The 17834-nt window shown below is 55.6% G+C and overlaps 1 protein-coding gene and 2 non-coding genes across 22 annotated transcripts in view; all 3 read right to left on the reverse strand.

Moving 5' to 3' along the window:
• Window positions 1-217: 217 nt before the first annotated feature.
• The window catches only part of UBAP2L (ubiquitin associated protein 2 like), a 42388-nt gene continuing 24771 nt past the window's right edge, over window positions 218-17834 (reverse strand). For 8 of the 20 annotated variants that reach the window (XM_054010446.1, XM_054010438.1, XM_054010443.1 and 5 more), the window contains 14 exons: window positions 15890-16067; window positions 14466-14520; window positions 13720-13894; window positions 13155-13227; window positions 11525-11720; window positions 11092-11180; window positions 9971-10024; window positions 9218-9299; window positions 6742-6959; window positions 6540-6645; window positions 2699-2766; window positions 1994-2191; window positions 1507-1557; window positions 218-812 (listed from right to left, as the gene is read on the reverse strand). In XM_054010446.1, coding sequence (XP_053866421.1) covers window positions 717-812; window positions 1507-1557; window positions 1994-2191; window positions 2699-2766; window positions 6540-6645; window positions 6742-6959; window positions 9218-9299; window positions 9971-10024; window positions 11092-11180; window positions 11525-11720; window positions 13155-13227; window positions 13720-13894; window positions 14466-14520; window positions 15890-16067 — 1639 coding nt within the window. In that variant the 3' untranslated portion in view covers window positions 218-716. Of the gene's footprint in view, window positions 813-1506; window positions 1558-1993; window positions 2192-2698; window positions 2767-6539; window positions 6646-6741; window positions 6960-8635; window positions 9117-9171; window positions 9300-9970; window positions 10025-11091; window positions 11181-11524; window positions 11721-13154; window positions 13228-13719; window positions 13895-14465; window positions 14521-15889; window positions 16068-17834 lie in introns of those variants that run through there. The other 12 variants (XM_054010449.1, XM_054010445.1, XM_054010441.1 and 9 more) reach the window with 5 other exon arrangements.
• LOC128827584 (small nucleolar RNA SNORA58) lies at window positions 9392-9529 on the reverse strand. Its single transcript, XR_008443003.1, has one exon. It is a non-coding gene; the product is annotated as a small nucleolar RNA SNORA58 (small nucleolar RNA).
• LOC128827582 (small nucleolar RNA SNORA58) lies at window positions 17465-17602 on the reverse strand. Its single transcript, XR_008443001.1, has one exon. It is a non-coding gene; the product is annotated as a small nucleolar RNA SNORA58 (small nucleolar RNA).

Here is a 17834-nt window from a genome sequence, read left to right on the forward strand (position 1 = left end):
CAAGATCTGGACTGCATAGAAAAAAAGACCAAAAAAACCCAAAAGCAGAATATACTTACAGCGTGCAAGGGGGGAGGGGAAGGACCTGGTCTGGGGCCCACTGTGGGGAAAGGGGCAGATGGAGAACTGAAAAGAAAGAGGGGTTTCCCTCCACATACCCTCCTGGGCTTGTGGGAGCGATGGAGTGTGCGGAGGAAATGAGGACTCCAGGACGGCGTGGGGTTTTCGTTTTTATATACAAGACACATTTATCCATTAAATTTAGAACACAGTACAAAAAACACTTCAACTAATTCATCGGACAATGCTGTTCATATCAATTACTGTTCTTATTCCTAATATTAAAGGGGGTTTGCTGTAGGTGGGCTTGCAGCTTTCCACTCCTTTGGGTCCACCGGGGTCAGGGGGCAGCAGGATGTGGGGAGAAGGGGGGAGAGAAAGGAGTAAAAACCAAAAAAGGCCCCTACGGCAAACGGTTCAGAGTCTGAACGCAGAGAGAGAGAAAAAGAGAAAATACAAATTCTATATTACATACAACAGGAAAGGTGGCTGAAAACAGACACAATGCAGAGCCAAGTGGCCGGCCTGCCCCGGGGGCTGCTGGCGCTGTGCCGGGGGATAGGGGGCACTCTCTCCTCCCCGGGTTCCTTTGTTGTCATTTCCGGTACGTTTCTCTTCCAGAAGCGAGTGGCGAGGTGCGCAGGGCCGCCGCAGCCTCAGTTGGCGCCCCAGTTGTAGCTGTTGTAGGTGGACTTGTTGGCCTGGGATTTCTGGGGGATGGAGCTGCCCTGGCTGCGCTGTCCGGTGCCGCTCTGAGGGGGGGGTGGAGGGGAAGCAGAGGGTTACTGGGGGGAGCTGGAAGCCCTAAGAATCCCCGGGGTCCTGAGCCCGGCCTGCTCTGGACGTGCCTTGCCCTCAAAGCCAGGAGTCCCGCACCGGCGCTTAACAGCACGAGCTGCAGACCTGCGAGACCAGTTCCAGGTGACCTGCCCCATCCTCACCGTGCCAGGTGAGCTCTAGGCCGCAGCGTCACTCTGCTGCACAAGGCAGCCATGGTGCCAAACTGCTGCCGCTCTAGCCCAGAGAGACGGCCCAGCCGCCCGCACCGCACCCCCAGCCCAGCGGCTCTCTCAGCCCTGCTTTTCAGCAGGCTGACACCAGCTCATAGCCCCCGACCCAGCTGGGACCCCCCGCCTTCCCCTTCCACATGAGCCACTCCGTGCATCTTCCTCCGGACCAGGAATGCTTCCAATACCACCACGCAGCAGCAGCTGGAGGGCTCGGCCAGGGCTGGGGCTCAGGGAACTGGGGGGTGGGGTGGGCGGGGGTGAGCATGGGCGTGTGTGTGTGCCGCGGGTGTGAGTGTGTGCGCACTTACTGACTGAGGGCCTCCCTCCTCGCCTGGCAGGGTGGTACGGGGGAGTCTGAAGGGCTAGTCGGGGCTGAGGGGCCTAGGGGCGGGGGTGGGGAGGGGGCAAGGCATTATCATTCAGAGAGGTTCATTACCTGGTCCTCCTGCTGGCGTTGGCAGCACAGTATCATCTGCAAATATGGAAGCTGTTGCAGTACCAGGATATGTAAAATAAAGGGACAAACTATGACAATAGAAATCCACGGTTAGACCTGACAGCTACGGCGGGATCGTGGGGGTGGCAATTAACCCCTCCACTGCTGGCCTGCGGAGCCGCCATTCCAAGGAACGGGGAGGTCAGGACGTACCAGGTATGTTCCCGGGGGGAGGGGCAATGGCTGAACGTACCTGGTACGGCCCAGCAGCAATGGGGTGGCGCTGAGTACCCCCCAGCTGAGTGCACCCCGGGCCTTCCTCACCTCTTCCTCTCACAGGCCGTGTATGTGCGGGCGTGAACGAGCGTGTGCATGTCACCGCGTGTCTGCATGTGTCCGCTGTGGGGCATGAGAAGGGAGGGGGGGGCCAGGGGAGCGAGAGAGCGCCCTAGGAAATAACCCGGCAGGGGGCTAGGGGGCTGCTTACCTGGCCATCCTGCTGCAAATGGTGGTGGAGGATCTGCGAGTGAGGCTGCTGATGCGGGGTGAGGATGTGCATGAACGGCGCCGGTGGGTACGCTGCGGCTGTCGCGGGGTTGAGGGGGCCGCCGCTGCCTAGTGCTGAAGGCAAGTTGAACGAGGCTGCCGGGGTTCCAGTGTGAAATCCCTGCTTCTCGAAGGACTGCTGCCGAGGAGACACCACGGGGGTGAGGGGCGCCAAGGAGATCCACGCTGGCAAATGCCTGTGTCTCCCCAGCACCAGTGGCCGCGGTGTGGGCAGGTGCAGGGTGAGGCTCCTTCACCCTGCCTGCTTCAGAGGGGAGACGTTTCCCAGCCCCTGGCCGCTCTCTCAAATCCCACCTGGCCAGATCTCCTCTGCCAGGAGAGACAATCGCCCCACAGAGCCCCCTGTATTAGGGGGCATGTCTACACTGCAGCTGGGCGCGTGCTTCTCAGTCCAGCGTGGACGTCGCAACAACGGCAGAGGCTTGGGCCATGTCCACAGCGGTTTGAAGTGCACTAGCTCGAGCCAAGCTAGTGAAAGTGTCTAACTGGCCCGAGAGGCACGCTCCCAGCTGCACTGCAGACACCCAGACAGGCCAGCAGTCCTCACAAAGCCTGGCACGTGTCCCCCCGGAGCGCCCCCCCCCCCAGCTACTATCTGCCCAGAGACCATGGACGAGACACCAACCTGGGTCTTGGAGTAGACGGAGCCCGAGATGTCTGGCACTCCCGTGTTACTGGATGTCACGGATACACCTGTGGAGGGAGGAATCCAAAAGGCTGCGTCAGGCAGGGCAGGGGTTGGGCACCCTGGGGTTACCAGGGGAACCAGCGCCACTCCTGGGCAGGAAGGAGCCACTGCACCGAATGCAGCCATTGGAGAGTCACCCCCCTCCTAGGTGGGTTTGAAGAGCCCCCCCACCCGGCAGCAGGAAGCCCCTTCTCAGGAGTGGAGAATCTGTAACATTCCCGGCTTGAATGCCCTGGCCTCAGACACCCCACCCTGCTCCCACCCCCCACCTCAACCCGATTATACCAGGAGAAGAAATCCTCTGCTTTGTGTGAGGTGCCAGATGGCACCCGGCAGGGGCAGGGCTCCTATGAAGGGCACGACAGCTCTGTCCTTCTAGACAACGGTCCCCAGAGGGGTTGACCTTGGCCATCCACGGCCATCCATTTCTAACAGCTGCCATTTCCTCATCTCTCCGGTTCCACTAGTGCGTGCTCCCGAGACCGCTGAATGCGCCGCTAGGGGCATGCCCGCAGAGCTTACGCACTGTCGCCGGGTAGCTTCAGCACTACTAAGGGTGTGCTGAGATGGCCCAACACCAGCATTCAGTCAACATCCCAGCCCTCCTGTGTGGAGCCGTTTGGCACCTTGCTAATGCTGGTACAGGGAACAGCTCCGATGGCACCAAGCCCCACGTTCAGGGGAGCGTGGCTCTGCAGAATTAGCAAAGCTGTTCAGACAAGAGGAAGAACTCCTGCTGCAAGGATCCTGACTGGAGTGGACTTCGATCTGGTTCTGGGACGATCCGTCAAGGAGGAGACGATCAGGAAAGGGTGACAGGCAGCTCTTGGCTCCCAGAACAGAACAATTCGCTGCCAAAGCAGTTTCTTTGGGTTTCCGATGAGAAATGTGGTCTAGATAAATTATAAGGTGGGTGCAGAACTGGTTGGAAGACTGAACTCAAAGGAGTTATCAGCAGTTTGCTCTCAGATTGGGAGGGTGTATCTAGTGGGGTCCTGCAGGGGACAGGCCTGGGACTGATACTAGTCAATATTTTCATTAATGACTTGGATAACGCAGTGGAGAGCGTGTTTATCAAGCACGCAGATGACACCAAGCTGGGAGGGGCTGCGAGCACGATGGAGGAGAGGACTGGAATGCAGAACAACCATGACAAATTGGAGAGTTGGTCTGAAATCAACAAGGTGAAATTAAATAAAGACAGTGCAAAGTCCTTCACTTCGGAAGGAAAAAATTCAATGCACAACTAAAAGTGGGGAATAACTGGCTAGGTGGTAGTTCTGCTGAAAAGAACCTGGGGGCTCGAGTGGATGCAGGTGGAAAAAAGGCTGCTCATACCCCCAGAGTGAGAACAGGAGTGTCGCACGTAAGACATGGGAGGTCATTGTCCCAGCTCTACTCAGCACTGGCAAAGCCTCAGCAGAATCCTGTGTCCGGTTCTGGGGGCTGGTTCAGGAAAGATGTGGAAGAATTGGAGAGTGTCCAGAGGAGAGCAACAAAAATGATGGAAGGTTTAGAAAACCAGACCTAGGAGGAAAGGTTAAACTGGGCAGATTCAGTCCTGAGAGACGACGACAGAGCGTAGGGATTAAGAACCGGATAGTCTTTGAATACATGAAGGGAGGTTACATGGCGGACAATGATCAATTGCTCTCCACGGCCACGGGAGGTAGGATAAGAAGTAACGGCTCAATCTGCAGCAAGGGAGATGTAGGTGAGATCAGGGAAAAACTTCCTAGCTCTCAGGGGAGTTAAGCTCCGTCATTAGTGTCCGAGGGAGGAGGTTTAAGAACAGGTTGGTCGAACAGCAGTCAGGGCTGGTCTAAGTTTACTTGGGCCTGCTTCAGCTCAGGGGCGGGACTTGATTACCTCTTGAAGTCCCTTCTAGCCCAACATTTCCAGGATATCCTGGATGCCACAACGAAGGGGATGGAACATTTCCCCATCTCTTGAACTAGCCAGGGCTTTGCAACCACGGAGGTGGGGCTGAGAGCAAGAGGGCTGTGGCCACAGCATTTTGGGGACAGCAGGGGCGAAGCACATTCCCGCCCCTACAAGGCACAGAAAGGGCAGGGTAGCCCCTTAATACACCACACTCATTAGGAGCGGGGCAAGTCTAACGCACACCCAGGCCCAGTGCTAGCTAAAGCCCTTGATTTGTAGGCAACATTTGTTCGTGGGGACTGAGTACACACACACACACACACACACACCACCAGATGGGCGGAGATTTCACTTCAGCTTGCAACTTCCCAGCAAACGACATGCCAGGTCCAGACTTCGGCACACAGAGCAACAGGTGCCGTCGCTCAGGGTCTTGGGGGAAGAGAGATGACCGTGGCCTAGGGGCAGAAATGGATCTAGGTTCCAGGCTGCTGAGAAGTCCCCTGGCCTTAAGCGCTGACCTTGGCAGTAAGAAGAGTGGCCAGTGCATTTCCCACCTCCAGTGCACCAAGGACAGGCTGGAAAGGCCAGGGCAGGGTCAGTGGACTCACCGGGCCAGCGCAGCAGCAAGAATTACTCTGATGTACAGGTCATGGTGGGGGACACAGACCAGCTGGGCCTTCTCACCCTGATGCTGGGCACAAACACTAGAGACACCTGCTATTTGTCAAAGCCCAGTGGAGACAGCACATACTGTCTGGTGTCAGACAAAGCCCAGCCTGTCAACACACGGGCAGAAATCTTAGAGAAATTCCAGACGCCTGGGAGAATGCAAATATTGTGCCAACATTAAAACAAGAAAAGACAAGCAGGATGACCTGGGTAACTACAGGCCAGGCACCCTGACATCAATCCCAGACAAAATAATGGAAAAGCTGATACGGGATTCAACTGATAAAAAGAATTCAAGGACAGGAATATAATAATGCCAGTCAACCTGGTTTTACAGAAAATAGGGCTTGTCAAACAAGCCTTACTTCCTTGAGATTCCAAGTTTGGGTGATAAAGGTAAATGCACAGATGTAATACAGTTTTGGAAGGTGTCTGACTTAGTGCCCCACGACTTTCTCATGGAAAAACTGGCACTGTACAACTCCCGTGGGGTACACGTTACATGGATTAAGAACCGGCTGACATCTCAAACAGTAGCTGTCAATGGGTGTTTCTGTGGGATTGGTACTAAGTCGGACCCTGTTCATCATTTTCACCAGTGATCAGGAAACAAATATAAAGTCACTGATGATGAAACAGAGACTGGCAGAGTGATCAACAATGAGGAGGCCAGGGCAGTCAGACAGTGCAATCCGGATTGTTTGGTAAGCTGGGCTATTTGAATAAAATGGGTTTGAATAGAAAATTGTACATCTAGGAATAAGTAATTCCCTACAGAGTGGGGGGCTGTCTCTCGGAGGTAGTGACGTCGCTGTTCAACTCAGGACTCCACAGCACTGCTTCTAATTAGCCAGCAGGCGCCCACTCCATGAGGTGTAAACGCCCCTGGATAAGCGGCCACCCCAGCCCCAGGGCTCTTGAAGTCAGTCCCAGGACGTTTGGCACAGTTCAACACAAGGATGATTTCTGATGGATCTCCCTGGCCTGGGATTGAAAGTGGTGTTTGTCCAGACCACAGCAGCACTTTGTTTCCAACAGCAACCTGGAGAGACCCAATGCCGAAAGGCATCATCTGTGACGGCCCAGCAGCCCAGAGCAGGCAGGCTCAGTGGACTAGTTTGTTCCAGCCCAGGACAATTGCCCGGTTCCTCTCCTGTGACCCCCTGACAACCCTCCACATGTTACAGGCGTACCGACTGACTGGCCACCGAATGTCTCTTACCAGTGCTGTATCCATGAGAGCCATAGCCGCTGGGCTGTTGGAAAGGGGTTGCTGATGCGTTGACGCTGACATTCACACCATGCTGCTTGGAAGAGGTAGGAGCGACCTAGAGAAAGAAAGGGACCAGGGCGGTGAGCACGGGGCCAGCCAGGCTCCTACGCCCTGCCCCTCCCCCCGAGGCGTGGGAAGGGGGAGCACTCACAGGGAACACGGCGGGCCCATACTGGAAGGTACTGGGGAGCCCTGGTACCCCTGTGTAGTAGGGCAGACTGGTGTAACTGTAGCCAGGAGGCAGAGCTGGGTTCAGGAACGTCTGCTGCGTGGTATGGTGCGTCTGCGTCTGGTTCTGCTGAGGCTGCGCCAGAGTTGTTGCTGGAGCAGGGGAGGAGGCGTCGCCTCGGCCGAACTTCGTGAGGTCACCTGGAGCGGGGAGGGATACAGGTGGGAACGAGGCCGCCGGGCTGAGCGACAGACACGTGAGCGACTGCTTTGCACTGCCACCTTTCACAAGGATCTCGAAGAACTTGGCCAACAACCAGCCTCGCCCCCCCGTGGGGGACAGGGGAGGCTCAGGGAGGGGAGCTGGCTTGCCCAGGCTCCCAGAGTGACAGCTGCAGAGCCAGGAACACAAGGCAGGCCCCTGCCCCAACCTCCAGATGATCCTTCGAGGATTCCAAGCCATTAAATCACAGGGGCCTGGTACACGGAGAGAACTCATTTCGGACCCCTCTGCACACAGCAGCCACGCAAGGCTGGACAGTTACTAAACCAACTGCTTTCCCCAAAGCCCCTGTCCTCTGTGCCCCTCACAACCCACCGGCAAGCAGACCCCAAAGGGAGAGGGGTTCCTGTAACCAGCTCCCCAGGGGCTAAACTACACGATGTAGTGTCCTGCCAAAGGGCTTCAAGCCCTTATAGAAGCCTATGGCCTTCACACTCCAAGCCCCGCACAGAGCGAGTGAGACCCACCCACACTGGGGTTTGTCGGAGAGACTCCTACAGGCCCCACTCGCAGCCTGAGCGCCAGGATCTCGCAAGCAGAGTCCCGGAGTTTATGGCAATTCCAAACGAAGCTTGGAACAGGCCCAGGACAAAGCAGCAGCTCACTAGCGATCCCAAGCTGCACGGGTAGGTGTACGCCAGGGGGCCTGCAGGCTTGGGCTCACGTAGGCGTTTAGGCTGCAGCCCAGGCTCTAGGCCCTTGCAAGGCGGGAGGGTCTCAGACCTCAGGCTGCAGCCCAAGCATCTCACCACTGTTCAACGGCCCCTTAGCCTGAGTCCGCTGGCCCAGGCCAGCTGCGGGTGTCTAAAGCGCAGTGTAGACAGACCCTAAGAGCCCTGCCCCGTCAGCCAGTAGCTGCCCGGTGCTCGGATCTCACTGAACGCGGGAGTCAGCTATTGACTAGCTGAAGACGTGAAGAGTTTCTTTTTACAGTGCTGCTCACACCTCCATCCTCTCCACGCCATGGCAGAGAACCAGAACCTTGCAGAGGCCCCATGACCTGCAGAGAATACTCGCAAATATCACTTCCTCTGCTCCTGCCAGCAGCTGGCCCTGCCGACTGGGCACAGGCCGAGGGGTCTGGGAAGCCTCCATTTGCATTTCTTTAAGAGCACCTGCTTGCTCTTCCCTGCAAACACTCTCCCCATTCAGAGCGCACACAGTAAGGCAGTGACTTCGGCGAGAGCCAGCTCCAGGACAACCACAAATGCGAATTATGGCTCCAGTGCGAACTTGGCAAATGCTGCAGGCGACAGCCCAGTAGCCTGGGGCTGGGATTCTGAGCTCAGCGGGCTGAAGCAGGAGGAGAAGCCATGCCCAGGAAAGCAAAGACAAGCGGCTAAAGGAGCAAATTGCAGGCCTCAGTGCTGGGGTTGGGACGGGAAGCCCCTTTTAGGCCAGGTGGCCCCTCCTAATTCCAGCTCCGGACTGGCCCCTAGGGCGCATTTGCCTGTGTGTTGCCCAGTCAAGATTTTAAATGCCCCACCGGACTCTTCCCTTGGGACTCTTCCACGCCAAAACGAGCTGATTTTCTAGCTATTCCGTCTGAATTTCATGCTGTTACTTCTCAGCGTTCCTGTCCCTCCCCCTCCACCTTCCCCTGCTCAGACACTGCTTTGCCAAGCCACACAAGCAGCTCTTCATCTGCCTACTCAATGGACCCCTCTAGACATTTTCCTGCAATGAGGTGTCCAGTCATGGTCACACCAGAAACGGGATTGTCAGAGGAACCAATAGGAAAGGAACAAAGCCACTAAGCTGGATAACCACCGCAAGCCACAGGTAGTGCCTGCTCCGCTAGCCACCCCAACACTCCCGAGGATCGAACCGCGCAGTGCTAGTCCCAGTGGGGCAGTGCACTGGAAGCTACAACGAACAGCAGGAGTTCGAGGCGGCTCAGAAACAAGCGGCTGATGTCAAAGCCCTTCCCTAGCACGGCAGGTTAAGTGCAGGGTGAGCAAAGCACAGGCAATGCCACACGCTCATTGGGAGAGACTCCAGCAGAGCCTGCCACGTGGAACATCCAGAATCTAAGAGCTTCGCTGCGTGGCTGCTTCCAGGTGCAGTGTTCACACCTCATGCACCTGGAGATTTTGCTTTCAGAAGAGAACACTGCCCCAGTGCTCACACTATAGCCCAGCCACCCAAACCCGAGGGATGAGGGCCTCTCTCCTACCAGAATACGGATTGCTGCTCAGGCTGCCGTCCCTTCCAGTCAGCGGGGTGGTGGGGGTAGGGAATGGGATGCTGTAATAATCCTGAAAGAGACATGGAGAAAGCGCACTGAGCTACATACTGTTACAAAGGTGGGCCTCTTGGAGAAACAGGATTTCCAGGCTGCAACAGCCCAGCGTGTTGGAGTCATGCAGTTCAGATCAGTCACATGGTAGGCTGATCGCATCTGGTAGCAACTCCGGATTTGCTCTTGCATTTACCATCCCCCCTGTCTGGCCATTAGAAGAGCTAGAAAAGGTCTACTGGTATGCATGCTCTTTAAAGGACCAGGACGGTACCTGCAGCATCACAGCCACGGGAATAAGAATAACTTCCCTTCTGCAGAACACGTGCCGCATCCCGGGGGCAAGCAGTCCCTCTATTTCTGGAGAAAGTCAGTCTAGCCAGCACCATCCGCCGCTCACAGCGAGCAGAGCTCGGCTTGTTCGGCTCCATAAACCTACTCTCCCAATAATTAATGCTACTGATTCTCAAGTGCCCGAGAGCACGTGAAGGAGCTGAACTGATCAAATTGATTAGACTGACCTCTACAGAAAGCACCACAGCTGTATACATACAGAATCCCATTTTGCTAGTCTCTCACCAATACTTTACAACCTGGTATGCCTGTCTGGATTCACTGGTTAGGTCCAGAGACGCAGGCCGGCTGCTAGGATTAGAGAAGCGCCTTACAGATCTTATTTTACGTACTCACCAATGGGAATCTCGTCTGAAGCATCTGCAAGTCGTCATAACCATACACTTGTGGCTAAGAAAGGAACAGGAGATTGCGTTAGGTACACAAATCGTACAGCTCATTACCAAGCAGCCATGGCAGACCATGTCCATATAATTATCTGACCAAGGATGAAGACCAGCCCCCCCCCCCCCCCCCCATGACAACAAGAGACAGAGTGACTGGAAAGAGAGAAACTGCTACGGGACCTGGCCAAAGATCTCTAGTTCGCTGCTATGTGATGTGGTGCCATGTGGGATTCTAGGGCTCATCAAATATCAGTGGGACAATCCCAGCTTGTAAGTAGTTTGCAGAAGTTGTATACGCAAATGTGTCACTTCTCTAGTTTCTCTCTCTCTCACACACTCACACACACACACATAGCTAAGCTTGTGGGCTCCTGACCGAGGGGGGCACCTCACAACCACCAGACACAACGGTGGCCGGTATGGAAAAGCTGAGCACCTCGGTTAAGATCTTTGGTTCAGTCTGTCACCCTGGTCCCCAGCTTCTGACACCATTCCCCAGGACAGACACTGCAATCAGTGCTCCAGGGCTCCTGCTTCTCTACCGCAAGGAGAAAGCTCTGTGGCGAGTCCTAGTGCCCCACTGCTGCCCACTTCCCATTCCAGCTGTTTGCACGTTAACCCACCAAGGAGCTGGCACTGCTCCAAACCTCTGCTCCCAGGGACCTTGGATCAATAGGTGCTGCTGGCTGACCAGGCTGGGAACCAGGGCTCCTCGCTCTGCATTGCATGGGGGTGGGGGTGTCTGTATATGCCCTACTTGCTGGAGGTTAGCGACGCTGACCGAGTGAACACCCCTGCAGTCATCTCCACCAAGTGACACTTACCCCTGCACACAAACATTGCTCCCTCCCGCAGGGCCCTTTCACAGCCCAGGGGCCTCCCACCTAGCGGAGCCCCATTGATTAGCTTTTGTAAGAGTTTTATGTTGCAAGTTCAACCAGGTGGTGTCTGCTTGACTGCATCTGGTACCAACTCTGATTCCTCTGGCATGCACTGTCCCTCCTTGCTAGCTACAGAGAGAGCTAGGAAGGATCTACTGGCATGCGGCACCTCGGCTGGAGCCCCACTCACCGGATAGGCATGTAAGAGCCCTGGAGCCATGATGTACGGATTAGGCAACAATGGTGGAACTCCAGGAGGGAGGTTGGGAGGGGCTTTTCCTGAAGGAGGAAAACACAGTGACACAGTGAAACAAACAAACGTTGATCAGATCATCTTCTCCCCCTCCCCCCCAAGGCAGCCCTCCCCCCCAGTACCAGATCATCTTCTCGCCCTCCCCCCCTCCCTGGCAGCCCTACCCTCCCCCAGTACCAGATCAGCTTCTCCCGCCCCTCCCCCCCCCCCCCGCAGCCCTCCCCCCCAGTACCAGATCAGTTTCTCACGCCCCTCCCGCCCCGCCCCCGCAGCCCTTCCACCCCCAGTACCAGATCAGCTTCTCGCCCTCCCCCATCCCCCGGCAGCCCCCCCCCCCCAGTACCAGATCAGCTCCCCCCGCCCCCAGCACCTGATGTTGTGGCCACAGAGCTGCGCGTGGAGGCGGTCACGGTGGAGTTGTTGCTGAGGTTCAGGCCCAAGCTGCTGACGCTGCTCAGACTGGAGGAGACGCTGACCACAGGTGGGGCAGCCGAGACTGTGCTGGAGGAGGTGGAAAAAGTGCTAGCAGAAGAATGGAGGCTTGCTTCACTCTCCACACTAGTGTGCTAAAGGGGGGTGGGGAGAGAGAGAGTTAGAGGCCCAGGCAGTCTCCATGTAGCCAAGCAGGGGTGAACCACCCCCACCCCCCGCAGGAGCAGTATGCAGGGGGGAGGGTGCAAACAGCTGTCTGGACCTGGAAATCCCTAACTGCAGCAGCGAGCTGGCTTTGCTGGTGCACTGGGCATGCAGCTCTCCCGGTTTTAGTTACACAGCTCCGGCTAACAAACGGTGCCACGTGGCTGCAGGCAGAACAAAACAGCCAGGGAAACCCAGCGCAGCAGCTCCCAAAGTCACAAGGTGGAGGAGTTTACCTACACTAGGAAAACAAAACCCGCCCGAAACCCCCCCTCAGCCACCAGGGCAAATCTTACGGTCCCAGGTTTTAAGGGCTCCCCTACCCCTCCAGCACTCCCAAACGGGCAGCTGGGGGACAAGGACAAGGGGAAGATGGGGGAGAAAATCCACTGAAGCAAGACGCTGTTGGCTCTTCACACCCCGTCACCGACTCTGCAAAGAGCCGTCCCTCTGGCAGATTCCCTGTTCAGACTCAGGTGAGATCCTCGAACCTGGGGAACTGGCTGCCCAACAGCCAGCATGAGAAACCACCCCCGAGACTCAAGGCTCTTCGAGCTACTGATACAGGATGAAAAGGCCCTTTGGTCTGGAAGGGGCAGTACTGAAAGGACCCATCATTAAAAAGGGAGCAAACCCCCTAAGCGAGCCCGGAGCCTGCCCCAGCACACAGGGAACAATATAGCACTGCAAGAGAGACCAGGAGAAAGGGACCGCTCATCCCATGTGTTACCGGGGTAAGAGCAACGTCCCAGGAACACCCAGCTCCCTGATGCTTCCAATGAAACCAGACCCCCCCCTGCTCCCATAAGCAAACAGTGCAGAGCCGCCGCCGGGGGTTTAAGCATGCCGAGGGCAGCTCCAGAGCAATCCCAGGAGAGCGGTGTCTGGGCCCAGGATTTCAGCTCTGCCAGCAGTCGGTATGTCGGAGCGCTGCAGTTCAACCAGCCACAGTCTAGTCTGACTGCATCTGGTTGCAACTCCGGGTTTCTGTGGCATGCGCTCCTCCCTTAATGGCTACAGCAAGCTAGTAAGGAGCTATTGGTATGCGACAAACAGGCACGGCCTCCTCTTGTCTGGAGCCACGGACAGGCATGCAATATGTTGAAACAAATGCCCTCCCCCCAACCTTTAGATCGCCACCCAGCCCCCTCCATGGCCAACCTGGCTGAGCCCCGCCCCATCTCAGACTGACTGGCTGCCCTCGTTACTTGGCTGTGGGCAGTTCTGCCACCAGATCTAGGTTATACACATCGACCGGGGCCTGGCTTTCCCAGGGGACGGTGCACCCATATTTCCAGCGAGTGGGGCCGGAGTCACAGGCGCTCAGTGCCTTCGCAGATCTGCACTGCAGCATCTGGACTCACCAGAAGCGTTGACGTTGATGTGCGCCCAGAGGACGTGGACGAGGAGAGGCTGTTCTGCTGGGTGGGTAACGTGCTGCAGGAGGAGAGAAAAAGCTGTCAAGCCAACCGCAGAGTTAGACAGCAGGGCTCCACTCCCCCTCCAATGCTACCAAACAGCTCCATTCTCTTCCTCCACAGGAACGTCAGGTGTCAGGACTGGACCGCGTTTAGGATGGACAAGAGACATGGAAGCCAGGTGCAGTCCAGTCCCTGGCAGCAAAGCTGGGCTTGCTTCCCAGGCAAACAGCACGGGACATTTCAAGGGAAGGGCCCCTGACAGCACTTTCCTTGGTGGAGCCAGTGCTTCCCTGACGCCTTGGCCAGGTAGAGGAAGGGGCACCTTTTCTTGCCAAGAATGACTGAAACTCCATCACATGGTGTCGGAGTGAGGGGATCCTGGAGGCCCCTCTGGAGAGAGGAGGGGTGCCGCATCCCCACATGGGCAGCAAGTGGTCCCCTCCACTCACCACTTCTGTACAGGGCCTAGCATTCTGCTTCTCCAGTGATTGGAACGCCCCGAGCTCACCTGCTGAGTTGGGCGGTGGTCGTACTGGGGAGCTCCTCAGCGTGGTTCAGGCTACTCAGAGCTGATGAGTGCTGGCTGGCTGTTGTCAGCAGGGATGATGCTGATACTGCATCGTTCAGAGGTGCGATATTGGGGGCAGAGGGGGAATCTGATTTCACCACAGGGCCTGGAGCACCTATGAATGAAAGCTGTGGTTAGGGGCCTTCCGAGCACTGGAAGAACACCAGCAATTTCCACCTGTAAACATTCCCCCTCCCAACAGCCCGTGGAGGAAGGGGATGCAGCATGAACTGGCGGCGAGAGCACAGAATTAGGAGATGGGAGACCTGGAGCTTACTTCCGTCTCTGCTGCTGACCTGCTGCATGACCATGGTCAAGCCACTGCACCTCTGTGCCTCAGTTTCCCTCAACTGTAAAACAGAAGCAATGATCCTTACCCAGCTTCACACAGAGCTGAGATCTAGGAATGAAAAGCCCTTGCTAAGTGCCAAGGATCATCATCGGGAATAGACTGTCCCACTTCACAGGCACACAAGTTAAGTGACCTGCCCAAAGTCACAGAGGCAAGTGGTAAAAGACAGAACATTTTAGGGTAAGCCAATCAAACAAGCAGCACAGAGCGGGCCAGCACGGTGAGGATTTTCTGCCAGCCTGGATCAAGGCTGCTGCTCACAACCCCCAAAGGAGCACAAGGGCACATGTGGTGTGAGCAAACCCAACCCCCCGCATGTCATGCTGGCACTCACCTTCGACGGCCTGCGTGGTTTGTAACTGCGTGGGCTGCACAGAGCTGAAACCATTCTGGAAAAGAAAGGGGAGAGTTCGGTAAAGGCTGCGGCTTGTCCTCACTGACCCCTCTGCATTTGTTTCACTCCCCTCCAGGCCCACACAATAGCTCCCGGAGCAGACTTGTGACCGTACAAATTGTCAGACTGGATTGGACACGAGGCTAACCTCGTTCAGGCTCCCCTCGGACCATGGGCAGTACCAGATGCTTCAGAGAAAGGTGCAAGAAACCTCCTAATCCCTAGTAGAGGCCGGCTCAAGCGCTGATCAAGATGTCTGCATCGCCTCCAACACAGATGTTTCCATTAACTGTTCCCAGTCTGGATAGTTTTGTGATCCATAGGAATGTACAGTCTCAACCTCAGCACTACCCTTCTGCAGTGAGTACCACAGGTGTGTGTGAAAAGCAGAACTGGCTGTCAGTTTGCATTTGGCCACCAGTGAATTTCACTGCAGGCGAACAAATCTCAGCGCTGGGACGCTTGATACCAGTGCATTCGGCAGGCACATGACATGTGACCAACTGTGAGGGGTTCTCAGTACATTTATCAGATTCCACAAGACAAGAGGCGACACTAAAGAATCCTCGAGGCGATTCTCCCACCCCACCCAGAGAGGTCACCAGGCCACCCCGAGCAGCCTGCAGGGATGACCAGAAAGGGACAGACTCTCCAAGCAGCAGCACCAGCCCTCTCAGCAGCTGACCCAGGTGTGGCGTGGCAGGCTCCAGGATGCTGTGTGCAGCCCTTGGCCAGAGAGAGGGGAGACACTAGGGATCACGGGAAGGAAAGAGAAAATCCCACACATTCCCCATCCCAAGAAATAACTAGATCATCCACTGTTGGCACTGTAAACGCACCCTCCACACCAGCACCCAAGGGGCCGCACTGCAGCTCCAAGGCCGGATTACACCTATGCCTACTTGGGGCTAAATGAACGATAAAGCTCCAATTTACAACAAATATTGACAGACCCTGCCACTAGCTGGTGGTGCAGATTTTGCAAGGAAGTTTGAGGAAACCCATGATTCCACTCTCTCACCTCTCCATTTAAAGTGACCCACTCCCACCTCTCCTCCTTCAGTCCTGAGCAAGGCCAGTTTGCAGACAACCATCACATCCTGTGGTGAGGACAGCAGCTAGCCCCTAGCTCAGGCAGAGGAGAGGGCTTTTCCATAGCAAGCCAGCAAAACTGAGCACTCGGCTCTCCCTCTGCCGGGATCTGCAGGGCCCAGTTATCAGCTTTTTGATTTCTCTTACGCCTTTCCTGTCCTGCAGAATTACAGCCACCCCTCCACACAGGGTTTCACACTCTCCCACGGTAAGACAGCACCACCGAGAGGGGATGCGCTGGCCCCGGAAGGCAGTCAAGGCCAGCTCCCTACCTTGGCCTGGGTCAGGTCTTTCTGGGGCGAGGAGGAGATGGAGTTTGGGTATCGCCTGGTCTGGGTGGATCTCTGTTCATACAGTGGTCCCTGAGCGCTGTTCTGGGAGGTATACGTTGCTGTCTGTATTGTGCCGCCCTGGTAACCAGACTCCTGGCTTTGATTGGACGAAGATTCACTACACAGAAAGAAAGGAAGGCGTTTATTTTCTCTCCAAAATGACCCTGCTGGGCTGGCAGCCTCAAGCCTTTGCTTAAATGTGCTAACCAATGTAGCTGATCAAACCCAGCAGAGGGACGACCGAGCCACAGAGAGAGACTCACTGAAAAAGGCTTGTGGTGCTGTGGACTGAGCACTGGACTGGAAGCCAGGAACTCCCAAGTTCTGACGCTACTGACTCTCTGCGTGGCCCAGGCCAAGTCACTTCATCTCTTTGGGCTTCCTTTTCTCACCCATACAATGGAGCTAGTACTTAGGAGGAGGCTGTGAGGACCGGCTAATGCAGGGATACTCAGAGTGAGGCTTGCAGCAGCTCTTTAATGGATCGCCTGCAGCTATTAAACCCCTGTGCGATTTAATCACTAAAGTTATTAACCAATCAGGATGCTTTTACTAGGTTATTAACCAGCTGTAGTCGATAAAACAATAATACTTGGTCAGTCATTTTGCTGTGAGAATTGTCTACATTTCCCCGGCCAGGCTGTTTAAATATGAATTTATAGCACTCTAGTAAATGAAACATGAATTCCCACAACTGTGACTCTTGGGTAATGCTGATGGCTAATTTGGCTCCTGAACCACTGAGGTCTGAGTATCTCTAGGCTAACGGGTCTGTAATGCTCAGAATAAAACTAAGCATGAAAAATCCAGGCAAGTTTTCCCCTTTCTGACAGACTCAGGAGTTTGATAAGGAGAGAGGATACAAATCTATGTAAAATCAGACTGGACAAGCACATAAACCGGGGACACACAGCAATGGCTGGAGGAGGAACTGCCGAACGTTACAGGTCTTCCCCAGCTCTTCCACCATTCCACCCAGCTCTGAGCAGTAATCACACAGAACCCAGACGTCACTGAAACCCTTGGGAATTACTGTACCACGGACCTTGCACAGGAAGGGGCTGGGGCAGGCAGCTCAGCTGTAAGTCACTGTTTACATTAGAGCTCCTGAGGGCCACTTCCTCCACTCCCCGGCCTGAAGGCCAGACATCTCCAGTAACTCCGCCGGGACAAAAGGGCCAACGGCTTCCTGTTCAGCATCTCATCGGGGGCAATGTTGTTGCGCAATAAGGGATGCTAGGGACTGGGAGTGGCAGCAGCTCTCGGAGGAAGATCAGCTAGCCAGTCTGGGGTGAGAACCCTTCCATATGACAAGGCACGCTCAGTCGGAACGGACAGACATGCTCAGCTCTCTCCCGGTTTGCTACAGAAGTCTCCACAGTCTGTATTTATAGTGTGAAGAAGGCGGCACACTGAACCTGTTCACCTGGAACAAGGCGCAGTTGTGCTGGGATTCCCCTCTCATTATTCGCAGGGAGTGGTTTAACAGCAGCAGGAAACCTGCCCGAATTTACTTTCTGTTTAAGTACCGCAGGCCAATCAGCCATAGGTTTGTCTGAATGAGTCCGCTGGCAACTTAACTGTTTACTGTTGCATACGCTGTCCCCCCTTTATGGCTATGAGACCAGCCAGAAAGGGTCTACTGGTATGCAGTATGGTTCGGGAGCTCCCGGAGCAGGCTGCAGGGTCAGCTCATTGACACAGGCAGCTTGGACACCAAGGAAACTCCCGCCCCACTGTGCTGTGGCTGGTACAGGAGACCCCAGAATCTCAGCAGTACAAACAAGGTGCCCCTATGGTAAGGGTGAAGCTGTTTCTCCTCCTGACCCTGCAATGGGTTAGAGCATAGAGGCTCTTTATAGCAGGGCCATTGAGACCCAGACGG

This window comes from Malaclemys terrapin, chromosome 21, assembly GCF_027887155.1.
Source record: "Malaclemys terrapin pileata isolate rMalTer1 chromosome 21, rMalTer1.hap1, whole genome shotgun sequence".
NCBI lineage: Eukaryota > Metazoa > Chordata > Testudines > Emydidae > Malaclemys > Malaclemys terrapin.